Raw genomic sequence first — 26,799 nt, 5'->3', positions numbered from 1 at the left:
ATATATATATATATATATATATATATATATATATATATCATACTTGCCAACCCTCCCGTTTTTAGCGGGAGACTCCCGGTATTCAGCGCCTCTCCCGATAACCTCCCGGCAGAGATTTTCTCCCGACAAACTCCCGGTATTCAGCCGGAGCTGGAGGCCACGCCCCCTCCAGCTCAATGCGGACCTGAGTGGGGACATTCTGTTCTCACGTCCGCTTTCCCACAATATAAACAGCTTGCCTGCCCAATGACGTCATAACATCTAGGGCTTTTAGAGAGTAGAGTGCACAACTGCGCACACAACAAGGAGACGAAGCAGAAGAACGAGGAAATTACAGACATGGTGACGAGCAAGTTAAAGAAATACGCTTGCAAGTTCCAAAACGAATGGAAACAAGAATTTCAGTTCATCCAGGACAGTTCGAAGGGGAAGGTAAATTGCCTGTAAATTTTGTAGAACAGACTTCTCCATTGAACACGGTGGTCGAAATGATATACTCATCATGAACGGAGAAGTTAAACAGGACAATACTGCCATCTACTGGATAGCCACCGGAACACTGAAATTCAGGTATTTATTTTATTTATATGTATAATTATATATATATATATATATATATATATATATATATATATATATATATATATATATATATATATATATATATATATATATAGCTAGAATTCACTGAGGGTCAAGTATTTCATACATACACACATATATATATATATATATATATATATATATATATATATATATATATATATATATATATATATATATATATATATATATATATACATATACATATGAAATATATATGAAATACTTGAGTTGGTGAATTCTAGCTGTAAATAACCACGCCCCCAACCACGCCCCCCCCGCCCCCAACCAAACACCCACCCCCACCTCACGATATTGGAGGTCTCAAGGTTGGCAAGTATGATATATATATATATATATATATATATATATATATATATATATATATATATATATATATATATATATATATATATATAAAGCCAAAGGAAATTTAAAAAGAACATGAAAACCTCCCACATTCTAAAATACATTATAAAAACGATTGGCATCAAAGACAAAAATAATATCATGAGTGTAATATTTATTTTGTTTCTTTTTTTTCTTTCCTTACGCTACTGTTGTTTCAATACATTGTTAAATATTTGAATATTTTTACGGAAATAAGTGGACAAGTTTACTTTTATTTTCAGAATAAGTAAATAGTATATCATAAAATAGTTTTACTGGGGGTGGGAACTGGTTGTACTTATTTCTCTCGCGAGATCTGGAAAAGAGCTGGTTGTACTTATTTCTCTCGCGAGATCTGGAAAAGAGCTGTTTACTTGTTTCTCTCGCGAGATCTGACAAGACTGCGCGCGAAGCAAACACGGCGAGGATAAAGCAAGATGGCGTCTGACGGTGAAGACGTTATTGCAGTGTTCTTAATCTGTGCGTCCATGTACACATATATGTCCTTTATTACACTCTATTCATTAATAACTGTTTGTATATTAGTCTGAGCGCACTTTGATGCTAGCTTAGCTTAGCTTGTTAGCTGCTAACAAAGAAGTGATGAAAACACATCGCTAAGCAGAGATCAAGTGTGAGTGTAAAGTGTTGTGATTGTGTGAAAATGTGCGAAAGAACCATAGCAGAGTACGAGGAGGAACTTTGTCCAACAAAAGAGGAGAAGGAGCGACAACATCAAGTTGTGTTACACACAACAGGTTTGTTTACTTCTTACTCTCACATCTTTACTAACTTTATATTTATTATTAACACTATTCTTCAATAGATTGTCTATAGGAAGATGAATTGGATGATGCACTGATTGTTTTATGTTGTTCATAAAAACCAGACAATATTTATGAGAGGTTGATGTTCCTCTCAGTGTGTAACAATGTGTATCAACATGTTTACACAAAAGTCACACAGTCACCGGGGGAATATTCCAGAGAGCAGGTTAAGTGCAAACTCCTGAGTATGTAAAGCTCGAGAGTTTTACTTCCAAATATAGAGAGGTAGGACAAAGTCAGAGTCAGTTACCATGGTAACTGGCGCTGTAAACCTAGCCTGCTAGCTGGCAGGTTTGACAAGTTATTTATGTGTGTAAAAGCTATACTGACCTGTTATTTCCTTCATATTGGTGCAGCCATTAACCTACTACAGGGGTCGGCAACCTTTACCACTCAAAGAGCCATTTTGACCTGTTCCACAATTTAAAGACAACAATGGGAGCCACAAAACTCTTTTGAAATTTAAAATGAAATAACACTCCATACAAAGTTTTTTTTTGCTTTGTGCTATGTATGAACCAGACACACGGCCCCCACCTTAATATGAAAATTGAATGTTAGTGCGGCCCGCAAGTTTTATATGAATGGCGCTTGACAGCGTCATACTTGCCAACCCTACCGATTTTTCCAGGAGACTCCCGAATTTCAGGGTAACTATTCTCACAAATGTCTGCTGATTTTCACCCAAACAACAGTAATAAGGGCGTGCCGGGATGGCACTGCCTTTAGCGCCCTCTACAACCTGTACAAACAGCGTGCCAGCCCAGTTACATGTTGTATGCGGCTTCTGCAGACACACATGAGTGACTGCAAGGCATACTTGGTCAACAGCCATACAGGTCACACTGAGGGTGGACGTATAAACAACTTTAACACTCTTACTAATATGCACCACACTGTGAAACCACACCAAACAAGAATGACAAACACATTTTGGGAGAACATCCGCACCGTAACACAACATAAACACAACAGAAAAAATACCCAGAATCCCTTGCATCCCTAACTCTTCCGGGCTACATTGTACACCCCCGCTACCACCAAACCCCGCCCCCCAACCCTGCCCCCCCACACATCACCCCCTTCCCCTCTCCGTGCGTTGGTTGTGGTGGGCGGGGTTTGGTGGTAGCGGGGGTGAATAATGTAGCCCGGAAGAGTTAGGGCTGCATGGGATTCTGGGTATTTGTTCTGTTGTGTTTATGTTGTGTTACAGTGCGGATGTTCTCCCGAAATGTGTTTGTCATTGTTGTTTGGTGTGGGTTCACAGTGTGGCGCATATTAATAAGAGTGTTAAAGTTGTTTATACATCCACCCTCAGTGTGACCTGTATGGCTGTTGACCAAGTAGGCCTTGCAGTCACTTACGTGTGTAAGCAGAGGCCGCATACTACATGTGACTGGGCCGGCACGCAGATAGTATGATGAAAAAGCGGACGCGACGACAGGTTGTAGAGGACGCTAAAGGCAGTGCCATCACGGCATGCCCTCAATGTTGTTGTCCGGGTGGAAATCGGGGAATGTTTGCTCCGGGAGAGGCACTGAAATCCGGAAGTCTTGGCACTCAGCATCAAGGGTTGGAAGTAGGAGTTAAATCACCATAAAAGTTATTGCTGGGCGCAGCCACCGCTGCTGCTCACTGCTCCCCTCACCTCCCAGGGAGTGATCAATGGTGATGGGTCAAATGCAGGGAACAATCTGGCCACACCTAGTGTGTGTGTGACAAAAATTGGTACTTTGACTTTTTAATGTGGCAGTGATTGTGGAAAAAACAAAGCCTGATCTAAAGATGACATCTTGATCTCATACCATCTCAAACCAATTGACCGTTCATTATTAAGTGAAATGTCTTAAATTCGTCTTTAACCAAGCAACACTATGTTTTATCCAGTTACTCGATTAATTGAAAACATTTCCAGTAGAACACTTGATTAATAAAATGTTCAATAGCCACAGCCCTATATTTCATGTACGATTTAATATTTAGCATGTAGGAGTTAAAATGTGTTTTGTTTGTGTCCTGTAGACATCCATCAGCTGATTGGACACCAAGAAGAATGTCTCCCTCATCTGCAGGGGGACAGTTTCACTTCAGAGGATCCACAGCCCTCACATTTTAAAGGGGACGAGGGGGATCCACACATGAAAGAGGAAGAGGAGGGAGAGTGTCCTGTAGGGCAGGAGGAGGATGATGTCATGACTGTTGTCTCTGTGAAGACTGAAGAGCATGAAGACAAAGCACGTGAGTCCTCACAGCTTCATCACAGTCCAAGTAAGCACAACATCCACATATCATCTAATACAATGTTTGTGACACATGTTCATCCGGGGGCCACATTAATGACTAAAGATGGAGATATACTTGCTTTTTAACACCACCATTTAAAAATGAATGCTCATCAATCATCAACAGTGTAATTGCTGGGGTGTAACCATGTGACCTAGAGGCCGTCCTCCTTACCTCATGTGTTCAAATGAAGGCAAACATTCAATATGGCTACTGTTTATTTACCTTTAGCAGCACATATGTCAGCATATTTCAAAGGTTTAGTGGTGAAGATTAGGGATGTATACCAAGTACCATTTTTTTAGTACTGGTTCCTAATTATGTCGTCCATGAGGACCGTGAAGATTCTGGACTAACGACACAACTATTTGTATTTTTAATTCCAGCTGACTGACGTAACTATGACACGTTGTCACATTGAGTTCAGCTGCCGCTGCTACACATTAACATCAGCTTTGAATAATGACAAATAAGGAAGCAACAACACGCAAAAGATTGATGTGTGTGTTATTGACAAGAAGATGACATAACTGCATTTCACCTTGCAATGCACACATAGTTGACTTCTTTAAGACTTCAAATAAACAGCTGTTGTTTTTTCTTTATTTCTTTTTTTTTCTTTATTTAACCAGGTACAAATCCCATTGAGATCAAAGATCTCTTTTCCAAGGGAGACCTGGCCAAGAGGGCAGCAGCAAGGTTACATTAAAAACAGTAAACAACACATAAAACATGACATTTACGACATTAAAACTTGCTGACATAACACATGTGCATACAGACAAGGTAAACAGTAAACAACACATAAAACCTGACATGTACAACATTAAAACTTGCTGACATAACACATGTGCATACAGACAAGGTAGACTGCAATCCTTTCACAGAAGCTTTAAACTCATTCAATGTAACAAGGGTTTGAAGTTGAATATCGGATTGTAGGTTATTCTAAGCATTCGCTGCTGAAAACCTAAATGCTTTCTTGCCCAGTTCAGTTCTTACTTTGGGGACGACAAATTGCAGAACATTCATTGAGAGAAGATTGTGACTTCCTTGTTTCTTTGTTAAAAGACAAGACAGATAAGATGGGGTGATACCCAGAATGGTTTTGTAGATGAACACATACCAATGATTGAGGCGTCCAGCACATAAAGATGTCCAGTTAACCATTGAGTATAACACACAATGGTGAGTAAGTTAACCATTGAGTATAACACACAATGGTGAGTAAGTTAACCATTGAGTATAACACACAAGGGTGAGTAAGTTAACCATTGAGTAAAACACACAATGGTGAGTAAGTTAACCATTGAGTATAACACACAAGGGTGAGTAAGTTAACCATTGAGTAAAACACACAATGGTGAGTAAGTTAACCATTGAGTATAATACACAATGGTGAGTAAGTTAACCATTGAGTATAACACACAATGGTGAGTAAGTTAACCATTGAGTATAACACACAATGGTGAGTAAGTTAACCATTGAGTATAACACACAATGGTGAGTAAGTTAACCATTGAGTATAACACACAATGGTGAGTAAGTTAACCATTGAGTATAACACACAATGGTGAGTAAGTTGGTGATGAATCTCAGTGCACCGTGGTACACACTATCCAGCTTGTGGAGACAACCAGCAGTAGCATTCATGTACAACACATCTCCATAGTCAATAACGGGTAAAAAGGTTGTTTCCACCAATTTCTGTTTCACGGTAAAAGAAAAGCAAGACTTGTTTCTATAATAAAATCCCAGTAAAAGTTTCAGTTTTTTTTTTACAACATACTGAATGTGCTCCTTAAAACTCAAGTGGTCATCAATTAAAAATGGTGATATTTAAAAGCAGATACTAACACAATTTGTTGCCCATTTCTTGTTCAAATGTTGTCACACAGTGCTGATCTTACAGTTTTTGATGTGGTAAAGAACATACACTTTGTTTTCTCTGCATTTAAAAGCAGTTGAAGATAGCAAAGTTGTTCTTGTACTCTGTCAAATGCATGTTGTAGATATTTAAAGGCCTCAGCAGGAGTGGGTGCTGTGCAGTATATGACAGTATCATCAGCGTAGGAATGGAAAGTTGAGTTCGGAATATTCTGTCCAAGATGATTAATTATTAATTAATTACGGACCCAACACAGAACCTTGAGGGACACCCTTTTCCACTTGCAGTACGTCCGAGAAGGAACCTTCTATCTGAACAGCCTGAGTTCTACTTGTGAGGTCATTTGCAAACCATCCAACTGCTTGCTGAGAAAAACCAATAGCTGAAAGACGTTTGATTAAAATGATATGATCAACAGTATCAAATGCCTTTGAAAAGTCAATAAAGAGGGACAGACAGCACTGCTTCTTGTCAAGAGCTTCAGTTACATCATTTATAAACTTCATAGCAGCAGTAACAGTACTGTGATTTCTGCCAAAACCTGACTGAAAAGGTGACAGAATAAAGTTGGTGTCCAAAAAGTATTTTATCTGTTCACTGATAAGGGATTCAAGCACTTTTGCCAGAACAGAGAGTTTAGCAGTGACGTGCAGTCAGGGGAGGCAGGTGAGGCGAAGCCTCACCTGCCATCATGGAAAGGAAAAAAAAATTAAAAAGAAAAAAAAACAATTAAATTGTTATATGTATCCAGTGATTACACTATCAGTGATTATACTATAAAGTTATTTTCCATTTAACTTCACCAGTTTTAGATTATTTTTATTCAAAATCGCTGAATTTTCACATTTGCCGTTCAAATACTGAGAAGAGACTTGCTGTGATCAGCAGCCAGTTGAGGCACGTCACTGCGTTGAGCCTCACCGTGGATTGTGCAATGACCGGCTAACTGCTGGCCTGCTGTGCAGTGAGATCGTATTGCTGTATGAATTATATTGTACATTTCCATAGTTTAGTTAGCTGAGGTATATAATGTACAGTGTATTTTGTCAACAACTGTATGTGTGTAACGTATTTCTTGTGCTGAGCAATCATAAAACGGCTGCGAAGATGCACTGGCTGAGGCTCGCAGTAATCCCGCCTCCTGGTGGATAATGCACCCCCTGACGGGAGTGTTATATCAACTAAAGCCCACACTTAAACTTTCCACGTGCAAGATTGAATCTATTTAAAAAAGTTATTTAATAAGAAGCCAAAAAGTGCAAAAACAATAATGTTCGTGTTGGAGGAGTTGTGAATGACTGCTGGGCCACAACATTAGGTACACCTGCAGACTGCAGCACGGATTTCATATTTCAGTCATTCACAACTCCTCCAACACGAACATTATTGTTATAAACATTATAATTGTATGTAAAAAAAACAACATTATGATTTTTACATTTTCAGAATGTGTTTGTTCTATTTTTAAACAAAGAAAAAAATCTGCAGTTGTCTTTATTTTTAAGTTATCTTGCCGTGATTTCACCAGTCCGGCCAACTTGGAGTACATCTTCCTCCATGTGGCCCCCTCATCTAAAATGAATTCAAACACCCCTAGCCTAGATCTTCCTGCAAAAAGCAGATACGAGAAAAACATATAATTATGAAACGGAATAGATCCCTAAAGATTTGTTGAGTAATATCAGGGATTATCTGTTGGTGGCGTTCCCAGACATGTGGAACTATCTTGAGTTCCAGACGTCATTCTACACCACAAATTATGGTTAAGTTTAGAGATAAAGTTTAGGTGTCATAGACCGTATACAGAATAAAATATTTACACACTTTATATCAGTGAGTGTAAAGTTAAGAATGCCTCAATCAATGCTGCTTTGTTTTGCTACACATTTTTAACACAACACACGAAAAAACACAAATAATGTCATTGTGTTAACAGTGTCAGTCCAAAACTATTTTTATTCTTTCTTTATCTTATTTACTTATTTACCCAACAGACGTCCAGCAGCCCCTTCACATTAAAGAGGAAGAGGAGGATCCACAGCCCAACCACATTAAAAAGGAAGAGGAGGATCCACAGCCCACCCACATTAAAGAGGAAGAGGATGATCCACAGCCCACCAACATTAAAGAGGAAGACGAGGATCCACAGCCCACCCACATTAAAGAGGAGGAGGAGGATCCACAGCCCCCCCACATGAAAGAGGAGGGAGAGTGTGTTGTAGGGCAGGAGGAGGATGATGTCATGACTGTTGTCTCTGTGAAGACTGAAGAGCATGAAGACAAAGCACGTGAGTCCTCACAGCTTCATCACAGTCCAAGTAAGCACATATCATTTTATTCTCAGGGCATTCAATCCATCACAACTGGACTGTTCACTTTGTCTTAGAAGACTCATCCAAGTAGGCTTCATCACTTCATGCTCATACACTTCAAGTCTTAAATCTAATCATTGCAATTTAGAGGGGAACTGCACTTTTTGGGGGAATTTTTCTATCGTTCACAATCATTATAAAAGACATGAGGGTGAATATATTTGTAAAAAAATCACATTCTAGCTAGGGCTGGGCAATATGGCCTTTTATTAATATGTGGATATGTTTAGTCCATGTCACGATACACCATATATACTGTATGTGGATATGTTTAGTCCATGTCACGATACACCATATATATGTGGATATGTTTAGTCCATGTCACGATACACCATATATATGTGGATATGTTTAGGCCATGTCACGATACACCATATATATGTGGATATGTTTAGGCCATGTCACGATACACCATATATATGTGGATATGTTTAGGCCATGTCACGATACACCATATATATGTGGATATGTTTAGGCCATGTCACGATACACCATATATATGTGGATATGTTTAGGCCATGTCACGATACACCATATATATGTGGATATGTTTAGGCCATGTCACGATACACCATATATATGTGGATATGTTTAGGCCATGTCACGATACACCATATATATGTGGATATGTTTAGTCCATGTCATGATACACCATATATATGTGGATATGTTTAGGCCATGTCACGATACACCATATATATGTGGATATGTTTAGTCCACGTCATGATACAACATATATATGTGGATATGTTTAGGCCATGTCACGATACACCATATATATGTGGATATGTTTAGGCCATGTCACGATACACCATATATATGTGGATATGTTTAGGCCATGTCACGATACACCATATATATGTGGATATGTTTAGTCCATGTCACGATACACCATATATATGTGGATATGTTTAGTCCATGTCACGATACACCATATATATGTGGATATGTTTAGTCCACGTCATGATACAACATATATATGTGGATATGTTTAGTCCACGTCATGATACAACATATATATGTGGATATGTTTAGGCCATGTCACGATACACCATATATATGTGGATATGTTTAGTCCATGTCACGATACACCATATATATGTGGATATGTTTAGGCCACGTCATGATACAACATATATACGTGGATATGTTTAGTCCATGTCACGATACACCATATATATGTGGATATGTTTAGTCCATGTCACGATACACCATATATATGTGGATATGTTTAGTCCATGTCACGATACACCATATATATGTGGATATGTTTAGGCCACGTCATGATACAACATATATACGTGGATATGTTTAGTCCATGTCACGATACACCATATATATGTGGATATGTTTAGTCCATGTCACGATACACCATATATTTGTGGATATGTTTAGTCCTTGTCACGATACACCATATATATGTGGATATGTTTAGTCCATGTCATGATACACCATATATATGTGGATATGTTTAGTCCATGTCACGATACACCATATATATGTGGATATGTTTAGTCCATGTCACGATACACCATATATATGTGGATATGTTTAGTCCATGTCACGATACACCATATATATGTGGATATGTTTAGTCCATGTCACGATACACCATATATATGTGGATATGTTTAGTCCATGTCACGATACACCATATATATGTGGATATGTTTAGTCCATGTCACGATACACCATATATATGTGGATATGTTTAGGCCATGTCACGATACACCATATATATGTGGATATGTTTAGTCCATGTCACGATACACCATATATATGTGGATATGTTTAGTCCATGTCACGATACACCATATATATGTGGATATGTTTAGTCCACGTCATGATACAACATATATATGTGGATATGTTTAGTCCACGTCATGATACAACATATATATGTGGATATGTTTAGGCCATGTCACGATACACCATATATATGTGGATATGTTTAGTCCATGTCACGATACACCATATATATGTGGATATGTTTAGTCCATGTCATGATACAACATATATATGTGGATATTTTGCCTTAGCCTTGAATGAACACTTGATGCATATAATCACAGCAGTATGATGATTCTATGTGTCTACATTAAAACATTCTTCTTCATACTGCATTAATATATGCTACTTTTAAACTTTCATGCAGAGAGGGAAACCACAACTAAGTAAATTTAGCAAAAGTGTATTTATTAAACAGTTATTAAGCAGTGGCACAAACATTCATGTCATTTCAAAACAGAAAGTGCAAGATTGTCAGAGACATTTTAAAACAAGCTATTAGTGCACTTTTGTGCATGATGTCACTAAGATGACATATCAAAACAACACTAAATTAAAGTGCACTTTTTGTACAGAACGCCACTACAATAGTTTAAAACAAATAAAGTGCACTTTTGTGCATGATGTCACACAAGATATTTCAATAAGTGTCAAATAAAAATGAGCTGCATAATAGGACATCAAATAGTGTATGTCCTTCATTATGTGGTAGGTTCCTGCGGACGTTATCTCCTTCTGTTGTTGACTATTTGTTTCATACGGTGTTGATGTGGAAATGGTTGCTTGGGCATTTTGTGGGTGTGGCACTGAACGGAGATGTTGACATGCAGAGTTTCAAGCACTCTTCATTCTCTAGCGGGTGACTTTTTAATGATGCTACATTAGCAGTGCTGCTACTTTTTGTAGCAACGCTTTTGCCGCATACTTGTTCACCATCTACCCGCTTGAAGCCAAACCACCGCCAGACGATGGACCCCCTGCTGTTTGTCTTGGGAATTAATTATTCCTTCATTTGTTACCAGATTGGCACCTTCTTTCTCTCGTATTACCACTAGCACCACAGCTAACGTTACCATGCCGCTACCTGTCTGCTCCGTGAGAGCGTATGACGTTGCACACGTGACAGTATGTGACGTATGTAAGAAGGTGCGCTTGTTTTATGTCTCTGTGAGAAGGAGAGACAAGAAAGTGTGAGAAGAGCCTGTAGTGTAATGCCTGCAGCTAAAAGCAACTGTGTGAGAACGTATACTCCAATATCACCATATAGTCATTTTCTATATCGCACAGAGACAAACCCACGATATATCCAGTATATTCCATGTATCACCCAGCCCTAATTCTAACTCATAAATGTAAATAAAAGTCCACTTGCAATGGAGCCAATGGGAGGTCCTCTATAACCATCCAAAATACACCAACAATACTCCATTTGCATTTTGTGGCTTGAATGTCCACCAAGTGTTAGTTGACTTGACTTGACTTGACTTTGACTTTATTTGGAACATGCAAGCATACAACATGATACATCACACATGCATGCATACAACATGATACATCACACATGCATGCATACAACATGATGCATCACACATGCATGCATACAACATGATACATCACACATGCATGCATACAACATGATACATCACACATGCATGCATACAACATGATACATCACACATGCATGCATACAACATGATACATCACACATGCATGCATACAACATGATACATCACACATGCATGCATACAACATGATACATCACACATGCATGCATACAACATGATACATCACACATGCATGCATACAACATGATACATCACACATGCATGCATACAACATGATACATCACACATGCATGCATACAACATGAAACATCACACATGCGTGCATACAACATGATACATCACACATGCGTGCATACAACATGATACATCACACATGTGTGCATACAACATGATACATCACACATGCATGCATACAACATGATACATCACACATGCACGCATACAACATGATACATCACACATGCACGCATACAACATGATACATCACACATGCATGCATACAACATGATACATCACACATGCACGCATACAACATGATACATCACACATGCGTGCATACAACATGATACATCACACATGCGTGCATACAACATGATACATCACACATGCATGCATACAACATAATACATCACACATGCATGCATACAACATGATACATCACACATGCATGCATACAACATGATACATCACACATGCATGCATACAACATGATACATCACACATGCATGCATACAACATGATACATCACACATGCATGCATACAACATGATACATCACACATGCATGCATACAACAAGATGCATCACACATGCATGCATACAACATGATACATCACACATGCATGCATACAACATGATACATCACACATGCATGCATACAACATGATACATCACACACGCATGCATACAACATGATGCATCACACACGCATGCATACGACATGATGCATCACACACGCATGCATACGACATGATGCATCACACACGCATGCATACAACATGATGCATCACACACGCATGCATACAACTTGATGCATCACACACACATGCATACAACATGATGCATCACACACGCATGCATACAACATGATGCATCACACACACATGCATACAACATGATGCATCACACACGCATGCATACGACATGATGCATCACACACGCATGCATACAACATGATGCATCACACATGCATGCATACAACATGATGCATCACACATGCATGCGTACAACATGATGCATCACACACGCATGCATACAACATGATACATCACACACACGTGCATACAACATGATACATCACACATGCATGCATACAACATGATACATCACACATGAATGCATACAACATGATACATCACACATGCATGCATACAACATGATACATCGCACATGCGTGCATACAACATTATGCGTCATACATGCGTGCATACAACATGATACATCACACATGCGTGCATACAACATGATACATCACACATGCGTGCATACAACATGATGCATCACACATGTGTGCATACAACATGATGCATCACACATGTGTGCATACAACATGATACATCACACATGCGTGCATACAACATGATACATCACACATGCATGCATACAACATGAAACATCACACATGCATGCATACAACATAATACATCACACATGCATGCATACAACATGATACATCACACATGCATGCATACAACATGAAACATCACACATGCATGCATACAACATGAAACATCACACATGCATGCATACAACATGATACATCACACATGCATGCATACAACATGATACATCACACATGCATGCATACAACATGAAACATCACACATGCATGCATACAACATGATACATCACACATGCATGCATACAACATGATACATCACACATGCATGCATACAACATGATACATCACACATGCATGCATACAACATGATACATCACAATTTCCAGTTTGTCTATTCAACATGTTTGAAAAGGAGTAGGAAGAAGCAGAGGTTATTTAATCCTACCCCTTTTCTTTTACATAACAGTTGCTAAAACTTTTGTTCACTTCCTGTTCTCAATGTATTCACAATATACTCCATAAGTACCGTATTTTCCGCACCATAAGCCGCACCTACGCTGCGCTAAAGGGAATGTCAACAAAACAGTCAGATAGGTCAGTCAAACTTTAATAATATATTACAAACCAGCGTTCTAACAACTCTGTTCACTCCCAAAATTTAATGTGCAAATGTGCAATCACAAAAATAGTAACACTCAAAGTAGTACAGAGCAATAGCAACATCAATAACTCAACGTTGCTCGAACGTTAGTGTCACACAACACACAAAATAAACATTTAAAGCTCACTTTCTGAAGTTATTCCTCATCCACAAATCCCTCAAATTCTTCTTCTTCGGTGTGCTTCACTTGTTTTTTGACACCATCCGTGATGTGGACGCGCATGCAGTCGTAGATCAACAGTGATGTGGACGCGCATGCAGTCGTAGATCAACAGGGACGGAGCTGCGTGAAAAAAGCCACCCGCGTAAACTTCTCTCAACCACTCGCTCATCTTTTCTTCATCCATCCATCCCTTCGAGTTAGCTTTTATGATGACGCCGGCTGGAAAGTTCTCTTTTGGCAAGGTCTTCCTTTTGAATATCACCATGGGTGGAAGTTTCTGGCCGTTAGCATGGCAAGCTAGAACCACAGTGAATGAAGACTTTTCATTCCCTGTGGTGCGAATATTCACCGTACGTGTTCCCAATGTATCCACAGTGCGGTTCACAGGAATATCAGAAGTCAGGGGAACCTTGTACGCGTGTCTCTTGGTACACACAAATGAAATGAAACGTAATATCTGCACGCTTCTTCCTCTACGGGGGCGGGTGCTCACCTTGGCGGTTGCTTACCGTAGAAGAAGAAGCGCTTCCTCTTCTACGGGGAAAAAAGATGGCAACTGTTTACCGTAGTTGCGAGACCTAAACTTTCTGAAAATGAATATTAATATTAATCCATATATAAGGCGCACCGGGTTATAAGCCGCACTGTAAGCTTTTGAGAAAATGTGTGGTTTTTAGGTGCGGCTTATGGTGCGGAAAATACGGTAATCACAATAAAAATAAATCAATAATAATGAGTGAAGTAAGTTATATTTCATATGGTGAGATGAGTAAGATGATGTAGAAAATGAATGATGGATGAAATAAATTGAGAATGTTTATCATGGTTCTTCTTCTTTGTACTTTGTAAACACTTTAAGTGTGAAGAGTTTCTTGAAGTGGATCATATTAGTACATTGTTTGATTGCTTTGCTTCATCCATTCCATCATTTAATTCCACATACTGATATACTGAAGGTCTTAAGTGTTGTACGTGCATACAAATGTTTTAAATTACATTTTCCTCTAAGATTATATTTCTCCTCTTTAGTTGAGAATTGTTGTACATTCTTGGCTAGCAGGTTATAGTTTGCTTTGTGTATCATTTTAGCTGTTTGCAAATTCACTATGTGGTGGAATTTCAGTATTTTTGATTGAATAAATAAAGTGTTTGTATGTTGTCTATATCCAACATGATGTATTATTATAACTGATCTTTTTTGTAACACAGTTAATGAATGAAGTGTACTTTTGTACTTATTTCCCATATTTCTACACAATAAGTCAGATATGTAACACTAGTGAGCAGTAGAGAATATGAAGTCATTTTTGGTCTAGAACATGTTTTGCTTTATTCATTATTGACGTGTTTCTTCAATCAATCAATCAATCAATCAATCAATCAATCAATGTTTATTTATATAGCCCTAAATCACAAGTGTCTCAAAGGGCTGTACAAGCCACAACGACATCCTCGGTACAGAGCCCACATACGGGCAAGGAAAACTCACCCCAGTGGGACGTCAATGTGAATGACTATGAGAAACCTTGGAGAGGACCGCATATGTGGGTAAACCCCCCCTCCCACCCCCCACCCCCCCTCTAGGGGAGACCAAAAGCAATGGATGTTGAGTGGGTCTGACATAATATTGTGAAAGTCCAACACATCAGCGAAAGTCCAGTCCATAGTGGGGCCAGCAGGAACCATCCCGAGTGGAGACGGGTCAGCAGCGTAGAGATGTCCCCATCTGATGGACAGGCTAGCGGGTTGGGAGCAGAGTAGAAAAGAAAAGAAAAGAAACGGCAGATCAACTGGTCTAAAAAGGGAGTCTATTTAAAGGCTAGAGTATACAAATGAGTTTTAAGATGAGACTTAAATGCTTCTACTGAGGTAGCATCTCTAACTTTTACCGGGAGGGCATTCCATAGTATTGGAGCCCGAATAGAAAACGCTCTATAGCCCGCAGACTTTTTTTGGGCTCTGGGAATCACTAATAAGCCGGAGTTCTTTGAACGCAGATTTCTTGTCGGGACATATGGTACAATACAATCGGCAAGATAGGCAGGAGCTTGACCGTGTAGTATTTTATACGTAAGTAGTAAAACCTTAAAGTCGCATCTTAAGTGCACAGGAAGCCAGTGCAAGTGAGCCAGTATAGGCGTAATATGATCAAACTTTCTTGTTTTTGTCAAAAGTCTAGCAGCCGCATTTTGTACCAACTGTAATCTTTTAATGCTAGACATAGGGAGGCCCGAAAATAAAACGTTACAGTAATCGAGACGAGATGTAACGAACGCATGGATAATGATCTCAGCATCGTTTGTGGACAAAATGGAACGAATTTTAGCGATATTACGGAGATGAAAGAAGGCCGTTTTAGTAACACTCTTAATGTGTGACTCAAACGAGAGAGTTGGGTGGAAGATAATACCCAGATTCTTTACCGAGTCGCCTTGTGTAATTGTTTGGTTGTCAAATGTTAAGGTGGTATTATTAAATAGATGTCGGTGTTGAGCAGGACTGATAATCAGCATTTCCGTTTTCTTAGCGTTAAGTTGCAAAAAGTTAGCGGACATCCATTGTTTAATTTAATTAAGACACGCCTCCAGCTGACTACAATCCGGCGTGTTGGTCAGCTTTAGGGGCATGTAGAGTTGGGTGTCATCAGCATAACAGTGAAAGCTAACACCGTATTTGCGTATGATGTCACCTAGCGGCAGCATGTAAATACTAAAGAGTGCAGGGCCAAGAACCGAACCCTGGGGAACTCCGCACGTTACCTTAACATAGTCCGAGGTCACATTGTTATGGGAGACACACTGCATCCTGTCAGTAAGATAAGAGTTAAACCAAGACAAGTCTGACATACCAACACGCGTTTTGATACGCTCTAATAAAATATTATGATCAACAGTATGGAAAGCGGCGCTAAGATCAAGAAGCAGCAACATAGATGAAGCATCAGAATCCATCGTTAGCAATAGATCATTAGTCATTTTTGCGAGGGCTGTCTCCGTAGAGTGATTTGCCCTGAAACCGGATTGAAAAGGTTCACAGAGATTGTTAGACGCTAAGTGTTCATTTAGCTGCTGTGCTACAATTTTTTCGAGGATTTTCGAGATACGGAAGGTGGGACACCGGCCGGTAGTTTACCATGAGGTCAGGATCGAGGTTAGGACTTTTGAGTAGATGATGAATAATCGCTTTTTTGAATGCTAGGGGAACAGTGCCAGAGGAAAGTGATAAGTTTATAATATTTAACACTGATGGACCTAATAATACAAAAAGCTCCTTGATACGTTTCCCAGGAATTGGGTCAAGTAAACATGTTGTTTGTTTTGTCCCATTTACACATTTTGACAATTCCTCCAATGTTATTTCATCAAAGAGAGAGAAACTATTTTGGAGGGCAGTGTCCGTCGTATATACAGTCGTATCTGTGTTAATAGAACCCAGTTGTAGCTGAGATGCATTGTCTTTAATCTCTTTTCTAATGACTTCAATTTTCTTATTAAATAAATTCATAAAGTCATCTGCCGAGTGGGTGGAGCTAATGGGAGGAGTCCCTTGTTGGGTTAGCGATGCTACTGTACTAAACAGAAATTTAGGATAATTTTTGTTGAGGTGGATGAGATTTGAGTAATATTTAGCTTTAGCTGAGGTAAGCATGCATTTATAAGTTATTAAACTATCACTCCATGCTTGATGGAAAACCTCAAGTTTAGTCACACGCCATTTGCGTTCCAGCTTTCTACATGATAATTTCTGGGCTTTAGTTTCTTCTGTAAACCATGGGGTACGCCTTTTAGGGGCCCTTTTTAGCTTTAGCGGTGCTACACTATCAATGGTGTCGCGCAGGGCGTCATTTAAGTTGTTAGTGAGGTTATCAATAGAGCCCGCATAATTTGGGAATGGTGCCATTACCGAAGGCAGTAGGTCAGTAAGAGTCGTCGTTGTGGCAGCATTAATGTTGCGGCTGCTATAGTAGTTATTATTATTATTATTAGTTTGTTGACAATGTGTCAGAACTTCGAATTTTATAAGGTAATGATCGGACATTACTTTAGTGTACGGGAGTATCGTAACTTTAGAGGTGGTGACACCCCTGACAAGCACTAGATCTATCGTATTACCGTTGCGATGCGTGGGTTCATTTATTATTTGTGTAAGACCACAGCTATCAATTATAGTCTGGAGCGCCACGCATGGAGGGTCCGATGGGGTATTCATATGGATATTAAAGTCCCCCATTATGATTATATTGTCGGCGTGCGTCACTAGATCAGCAACAAACTCTGAGAATTCACTGATGAAGTCCGAATAGGGCCCAGGGGGGCGGTAGATAACAGCCAGGTGGAGAGGCAGCGGTGTGACAAACCTCAAAGTGAGCACCTCAAACGAGTTATATTTATTATTTAGGTTAGGTGTAAGATTATAGTTTTCATTGTATATTAGTGCGACACCCCCTCCCCTTTTAAGAGGTCGGGCAACATGTGTATTGGTATAGTTAGGAGGAGATGCCTCATTTAGCGCAAAAAAATCGTCTGGTTTGAGCCAGGTCTCGGCGAGACCAACGACGTCAAGTTTGTTGTCTCTAATGACTTCATTAACTAATAACGTTTTGGAAGATAATGATCTTATGTTTAAAAAGCCCATATTATAGGTAGTGGGCTGTTTTGAGGATTGTTTGTTGAAATTATCCGAAGTAGCAATATTAATAATGTTGCGTTTATTATGCGTATTGCACTTTAAATAGTTTCGACCATATCTAGGAATTGATATGACGGGGATATTCAGATTGTTTGCTTGATGTTGCGATAAACTGAACGCATCACAGTTAGCTACCTCAGTACAATGTATGTCGGCCTCTGACACGGTCACAAAAGAAAAAACATTATGTGAGTTGTGTTTTATTCTAAGAGAATTGCTATGTGTGCAGGGATTATCCAGCCTGACGCCGGCTAGTTCTAGTTTAAATGGCTTCTTACCTGGAGACTCCACGCTTCTTTGGTTAGCTTTTCTCTTTGTTGTTAGCCCCGCTCGGCATCCCCGCTTCTGCTCCCGCTCGCACCGCCTATGTCGTCTCCATTGGCGTTCACCGCTAGCACTTGACTCCGCTGCTACAAAGGCTGCTCGATGTAGCCCACGAAGTATTCCCATGCTAGCGAGGAGGTCCACCGTACATGCATCTTTCAGTCTATAACGACCCGATCCATCCACATCCAGAATTGTCTGTCAGTCGTATGTGATCACAGAGTGTTTACGCTTTGAGCCAGCCATGAAATTGACAGAAATGACGGGTGTTTTTTGCCAAATCGCTCTACACTCCCAAGAGCGTTAGCGAGCCGCTGCATAGCCATAGCCATGCGCCGCCATTTAGTTTCTTGCTACTTTATGTTGTATATTTTTTACATGAGATTTCCAGTTCAATTTATCATCAATTATTATACCTAGAAATGTGGTTTCATTTACTCTTTCAATTTCTATTCCGTCTATTTGTATTTGTGTCTGACTTTCTCTTCTACTGTTACCAAATAGCATTATTTTACTTTCTACTGAGATTCAAAGATTGTTGGTTAAATAACTTCTTATCCAGTTTAAGACGGTGTGGCGAAGTTGGTAGAGTGGCTGTGCCAGCAATCGGAGTGTTGTTGGTTACTGGGGTTCAATTCCCACCTTCTACCTTCCTAGTCACGTCCGTTGTGTCCTTGGGCAAGACACTTCACCCTTTGCCTCTGATGGCTGCTGGTTAGCGCCTTGCATGGCAGCTCCCGCCATCAGTGTGTGAATGTGTGTGTGAATGTGTGTGTGAATGGGTAAATGTGGAAATACTGTCAAAGCGCTTTGAGTACCTTGAAGGTAGAAAAGCGCTATACAAGTATAACGCATTTATCATTTATTTATAAGACCAACCCTTTGATGCCATATCCTTCTAGTTTTTGGATGAAAATATTGTGATTAATTGTGTCAAATGCTTTAGTTAGATCCAACAACACTGCTGCTGCACATTTTTTACTATCTATTGCATTGCTCATTTCTTCTGTCATTTCAATTAAAGTCATCAAAGTTGAAACATTAGCTGTGTATCCATATGTGTTCTCTTCTAGTATTCTATGTTTGTTTGTGAAACTCTCTAATCTGTTATTGGACACTTTTTCAATGATTTTAGAAAACTGTGGAAGTAAAGAAACAGGTCTATAATTTGTAAATTGGTGTTTGTCTCCAGTCTTATAAATTGGTGCAACTTTAGCCATTTTCATTGTGTTTGGGTATTTGAAATGATAGGTTACTAATATACATGAATGGTCCTGAGATCTCTTCTGCAACCTTTTTTATGGTTTCCATATCAATTCCATTACAAGTCTTAGATTACAGGATTATAACTATTTCCTCCTGTGTCACATTACTGAGGAACATGGAGTTGGGATTTGGCTCTATGGTATCATTATAGTCCTCAATTGAAACTGGGTCTGGAATCCTTTCTTCCAATTTTGGTCCAATATTTACAAAGTAATTATTGAAGCTTTCGACTACTTCCTTCATGTTGTCATTATTTGTGTTTCCGTCTAAGAAGTATTGGGGGTAATCCCCCCAAATATAAGCTTTGGCTTCAGCCTATTTCTTTTTCTTTTCTTTTCTTTTTTTGTGTAAATAAATGATAAATGGGTTATACTTGTATAGCGCTTTTCTACCTTCAAGGTACTCAAAGCGCTTTGACAGTATTTCAACATTCACCCATTCACACACACATTCACACACTGATGGCGGGAGCTGCCATGCAAGGCGCTAACCAGCAGCCATCAGGAGCAAGGGTGAAGTGTCTTGCCCAAGGACACAACGGACGTGACTAGGATGGTAGAAGGTGGGGATTGAACCCCAGTAACCAGCAACCCTCCGATTGCTGGCACGGCCACTCTACCAACTTCGCCAATGTGTATGATTGTTAAATATGTATCACCTGTACTGTTAAACTGCTCACACAGAATGGTTGATGGTTGATTATATGATGGAAATAAACTTATTTCATTAAAATAAACATATGGGACGCAGGTTGTCTTACGTCAGCACCAGAAGTGGTAAAATCAGCTGCTCACCTGGGAGGTTTTTTGGGGATGAATAGGGAAGTCCTTCTTTAGCTGCCATCTTGTTTTATCATATATTGCTGCCTTTGCACCTGTCAATGTTCACTTGTGTATGCACATTAAATCAACAACACACCTTGACTTTGGAGCAATGTTCACAGACTCTAGTATTTGGCTCTCTATTAGATGTGACAGTGCCTACCTCTTTAGGACCACCCTTTCTAGATATATAAAGATGTGTATTTACAACATTAATATATACATACTATGCAAATATAAAAAAGGTAAGCTCTTAGTTAATTTTAATACATTTTGTTTTAAATGTTTTGTTTGTAATTGTTTTTTAATCTTCATTATTTACTTCAAGTTATTACAGTATGTTTCTATATATATTGGGGGACGGCGTGGCGAAGTTGGGAGAGTGGCCGTGCCAGCAATCTGAGGGTTACTGGTTCAATCCCCACCTTCTACCATCCTAGTCACATCCGTTGTGTCCTTGAGCAAGACACTTCACCCTTGCTCCTGATGGGCCTGGTTAGCGCCGTGCATGGCAGCCATCAGTGTGTGAATGTGTGTGTATGAATGGGTGAATGTGGAAAATAGTGTCAAAGCGCTTTGAGTTTCTTAAAAAAAAAAGGTAGAAAAGCGCTATACAAGTACGACCCATTTACCATATATACATATGTATTTTATACATTTTGGCCAAAGGAGGCACATTTCAATTCTTACTCACACTTGTTATTACATATGTTGACCAGAGGGGGGTGAATAGGGAAGTCCTTGTCAGGGTTGTCCCTGACAGTTTGGTCAAGTTTTAGTTTTCCTCTGCGTTTGTCTTGGTTTCCTGTTCTTAGTTTCCTGTCAGTGCTTTTATTTTGTCTTCATTTCCTGATTGTCTCCCTGAGTGCTTTATCCCCTCAGCTGTGGCTGATTGGCACGTGGCCACACCTGGTGCCAGTCAGCCAGCTGCCTATTTAAACCTGTCCTGCCCTCCAGTCACTGCTGGATTATTGTAGTGTCTACTGGTCAATGTCATTTATTCTTGTTGTTGTAGCTCTGTCTACTTCTGTCCACTCTGTTCCTAGCATAGTTCATCCTGCTCGTTTCTTCCCACGTGAGTTTTGTTTATTCGTGTCACAGTAAGTGTTTTAGTTTCTTGTCCACAGTTAGCCTTTGTGCTATTTTAGTTCATAGCCTAGTTTGTTCTCCGCCTTGTGCGCGCCTTTTGTTTGTTCCCTTTTGTTTGTTTTTTGCCAAAGTATTTAATTAAATCATGTTTTCTCGCACTATGCCTGCCATCATCTCTGCATCTTGGGGTTCGTCGCCAAAAAGCCTCGACAGTCCTTCTTTAGCTGCCGTCTTGTTTTATCATATATTGCTGCCTTTGCACCTGTCAATTTTCATGTTTTATGCACATTAAATCAACAAAAAATCCTGACTTCGGAGCAATGTTCACATACTCTAGTATTTGATGCAATGTTATTGGGACCATGATTTATGTCATCACTTGTTCACACCTCCTCATATGGAAGATACTTTTCCTTCTTCATGTCTCAAGAACACACACACACACACACACACACACACACACACACACACACACACACACACACACACACACACACACACACACACACACACACACACACACACACACACACACACGTGTTATTACATATGTTGACCAGATGTTGAGATATTTGCTAGGAGTCCATATTGGTTCTCCACCAGCGTCCCACTTTTGTTGATAAATAAATCTAATCAGCTATTGAATAGTTTATCCATGATTTTGTAGAATGGTGGAAGTAATGAAACTGGTGTGTAGTTAGTAAACTGGTGTATGTCTCCATTCTTATAAATTGGTACGACTTTTGCAATTTTCATTTTGTCAGGGAATTTGCCGGTTAGAAATGATACGTTGCTGATATATGTCAGAGGTTCTGAAATGTCTTCTATAACCTTTTTTATGGTTACCATATCTATTCCATGACAGTCGCTTGAGGTCTTGGATTTACAATGTTTTACAATTTGGATTATTTCTTCTTTTGTCACGTTCTTAAGAAACATGGAATTGGGATTTCTGTCTATGAGCTCACTCAAGTCCTCAACTGATCCATCATCTGCATTTGGAAATCTTTCTTCCACATTTTTAACAAAGTCATCATTAAAACGTTCAACTATTTGGTTCATATTGTCATTTTTTGTATTTCCATGTAGAAAGTACTGGGGGTAATCTTTCTTAGCAGCATTTTTAATGATGCTATTTAGGATGTTGCTCTCATGTTGTTTCTGTTCTTCTTTAATAATTGTCTGTAGTATTCCTTCTTACATCTTCCTAGTATACCAATTAGCTTGTTTTTATATTTATTATACTTATTTTATGCCTCTATAGATGTCTGTGTTATTAATATTCCATATAATGTCTTTTTTTTGTGACAAGCATTTTTCAGTCCTTTTGTCATCCATGGTTGGTTGTTTTTCTTTTGCTTCTTACTAACTTCTTTCCATGGACAACATAAACATTGATATTATACATGTGGGCCAATATATATATATATATATATATATATATATATATATATATATATATATATATATATATATATATATATATATATATATATATATACATATATATATATATATATATATATATATATATATATATATATATATATATATATATATATATATATATATAAATTCTATAAAAGCTACTTTTGCAGTGTAGCTTGTAGTGTAGCGTGCTCCAATTCTCTGAGGATAGCTTAGCTCCATTTAATTGAGAGTAACTTGTAGCTTAGCTTACTACATTGTCCAGGTAGCTTGCCCATCACTGTCTATTTGGCCTAGCTCACATGTCAATAGTTTGAATACTGCAAACTTCAATACAGTAACACCTCATTTGTTCTGCAGACGTCCAGCGGGTGTCAGCGGGGAGTCATGAAGAGGAGTGGCACACCAGTGTGGGACAGAAGGAGCTACAGGCCCCCTCCCACATTAAAGAGGAGCAGCTTCATGATGAAGATGAAGCTCAGTCCTTACAGCTTCATCACAGTCAAAGTGAGGAGAACAGAGGGGCGGAGCTTGTAAGTCAACACATCACAGAAGCTGATGGAGAGCATTGTGAAGATATGACGTCAGAACCAGACAGCATCTTTGCTCCACTGTCAGACATGGACCACATGATGTCACACTCTTCTGATCACAGTGACCACATCCAAAAACCTTTGGAGAGTCAAAATGACTCTAAAGGTGATACGAGACATCACACTAACAACAAACACTTTGACTGCTCTCAATGTGGGAAATCATTTAGACACAAGAGTCATTTTACAGTACACATGAGAATACACACTGGAGAGAAACCTTTTTCTTGCTCTGTTTGTAAGAAGAGTTACTCCACAAAGTGTAACATGACCACACACATGAGAACACACACTGGAGAGAAACTTTTTACTTGCTCTGTTTGTAAGAAGAGTTTCTCCAGAAAGGAATACATGACCACACACATGAGAACACACAATGCAGAGAAACCTTTTACTTGCTCTGTTTGTAAGAAGAATTTCTTCCAAAAGTGTAACATGACCACACACATGAGAACACACACTGGAGAGAAACTTTTTACTTGCTCTGTTTGTAAGAAGAGTTTCTCCAGAAAGGAATACATGACCACACACATGAGAACACACACTGGAGAGAAACCTTTTACTTGCTCTGTTTGCAAGAAGAATTTCTTCCAAAAGTGTAACATGACCAGACACATGAGAACACACACAGGAGAGAAACATTTTGCTTGCTCAGCTTGCTCTAAAAGATTCAACACTAAGAATGACATGATATTACACATGAGAACACACACAGGTGAGAAACCTTTTACCTGCTCTGTTTGTAAGAAGAGTTTCTCCAGAAAGGAAAACATGGACAGACACATAAGAACACACACAGGAGAGAAACATTTTGCTTGCTCAGCTTGTGCTAAAAGATTCAACACTAAGAATTACATGATATTACACATGAGAAGACACACAGGTGAGAAACCTTTTCCTTGCTCTGTTTGTAAGAAGAGTTTCTCTAGGAAGCAACAAATGACCATACACATGAGAACACACACTGGAGAGAAACCTTTTTTGTTGCTCAGCTTGTGCTAAAAGATTCAACACTAAGAGGGAAATCATATTGCACATAAGAACACACACAGGTGAGAAACCTTTTTTTTGCTCAGCTTGTGCTAAAAGATTCAACACTAAGAATGACATGACATTACACATGAGAACACACACAGGTGAGAAACCTTTTACTTGCTCTGTTTGTAAGAATAGTTTCTCCAGAAAGCATCACATGACCACACACATGAGAACACACAAAGGAGAGAAACCTTTTCATTTCTCAGCTTGTGCTAAAAGATTCAACACTAAGAAGGAACTTATATTACATATGAGAACACACACTGGAGAGAAACCTTTTCTTGCTCTGTTTGTAAGAAGAGTTTCTCCAGAAGGGAATGCATGACCACACACATGAGAACACACACTGGAGAGAAACCGTTTAGTTGCACTGTGTGTGATAAAAGGTTCAGGTTTAAGTATCAGGTCAGTAAACACAAGTGTGTAACAGTCATGGAAGCTGCAGGGATGCAAAAACACTTAAACAGTGATTGTGCTAAATGTAGTTTAAAGGCCTACTGAAAGCCACTACTAGCGACCACGCAGTCTGATAGTTTATATATCAATGATGAAATCTTAACATTGCAACACATGCCAATACGGCCGGGTTAACTTATAAAGTGACATTTAAAATTTCCCGGGAAATATCCGGCTGAAACGTCGCGGTATGATGACGTATGCGCGTGACGTAGTCAGTTAAAAAAGCTCTGTTTTCATTTCATAATTCCACAGTATTCTGGACATCTTTTGCAATTTGTTTAATGAACAATGAAGGCTGCAAAGAAGACAGTTGTAGGTGGGATCGGTGTATTAGCAGCGGACTACATCAACACAACCAGGAGGACTTTGTTGGAGAGCAGACGCGCTAGCCGCCGACCTCACCTTGACTTCCTACGTCTCGGGCCGCCAAACGCATCGGGTGAAGTCCTTCGTCCTTCCGCCGATCGCTGGAACGCAGGTGAGCACGGGTGTTGATGAGCAGATGAAGGCTGGCTGGCGTAGGTGGAGAGCTAATGTTTTTAGCATAGCTCTGTGCGGTCCGGTTGCTAAGTAGGCTTCAATGGCGTCGTTAGCACAGCATTGTTGAGCTTCGCCAGCCTGGAAAGCATTAACCGTGTATTTACATGTCCAAGGTTTAATAGTATTGTTGATTTTCTATCTATCCTTCCAGTCAGGGGCTTATTTTTTCTGTTTCTATATGCAGTTAAGCACGATGCTATCACGTTAGCTCGTAGCTAAAGTGTTTCGCCGATGTATTGTCGTGGAGATAAAAGTCACTGTGAATGTCCATTTCGCGTTCTGGACTCTCATTTTCAAGAGGATATAGTATCCGAGGTGGTTTAAAATACAAATCCGTGATCCACAATAGAAAAAGGAGAGAGTGTGGAATCCAATGAGCCAGCTAGTACCTAAGTTACTGTCAGAGCGAAAAAAAATATGTATTTCACTGCATTCTAGTCCGTCACTCTAAC

General features: G+C 39.3%; 1 protein-coding gene across 5 annotated transcripts; it reads left to right on the top strand.

Moving 5' to 3' along the window:
* The first annotated feature begins 1,389 nt into the window (after positions 1 to 1,389).
* LOC133636358 (gastrula zinc finger protein XlCGF57.1-like) lies at positions 1,390 to 26,572 on the top strand. 5 transcript variants are annotated; one of them, XM_062030337.1, is made up of 4 exons: positions 1,390 to 1,751; positions 3,843 to 4,058; positions 7,986 to 8,309; positions 24,078 to 26,572. In XM_062030337.1, the coding sequence occupies exons 1-4, from the start codon at positions 1,658 to 1,660 to the stop codon at positions 25,310 to 25,312; spliced, it is 1,869 nt and encodes a 622-aa protein (XP_061886321.1). In that variant the 5' UTR covers positions 1,390 to 1,657; the 3' UTR covers positions 25,313 to 26,572. The 5 variants fall into 5 exon arrangements, with proteins under 5 accessions (XP_061886321.1, XP_061886322.1, XP_061886320.1 ...); XM_062030338.1 differs by having other exon boundaries at positions 3,843 to 4,088; positions 7,986 to 8,279; XM_062030336.1 differs by having other exon boundaries at positions 3,843 to 4,088.
* The last annotated feature ends 227 nt before the right edge of the window (positions 26,573 to 26,799 follow it).

The sequence above is a fragment of the Entelurus aequoreus genome, linkage group LG20 (assembly GCF_033978785.1).
Source record: "Entelurus aequoreus isolate RoL-2023_Sb linkage group LG20, RoL_Eaeq_v1.1, whole genome shotgun sequence".
In the NCBI taxonomy this organism is placed as follows: Eukaryota; Metazoa; Chordata; class Actinopteri; order Syngnathiformes; family Syngnathidae; genus Entelurus; species Entelurus aequoreus.
This window is presented reverse-complemented; position numbering and strand designations above follow the sequence as displayed.

Excerpts from the sequence above, each read along its gene's own strand:
- LOC133636358 (XM_062030336.1), top strand. The coding sequence starts at position 1,658 with ATGTGCGAAAGAACCATAGCAGAGTACGAGGAGGAACTTTGTCCAACA. Across the intron at positions 4,089-7,985 it reads ACAGCTTCATCACAGTCCAA|ACGTCCAGCAGCCCCTTCAC; the intron begins GTAAGCACAACA and ends TTTACCCAACAG. Across the intron at positions 8,310-24,077 it reads ACAGCTTCATCACAGTCCAA|ACGTCCAGCGGGTGTCAGCG; the intron begins GTAAGCACATAT and ends TTTGTTCTGCAG.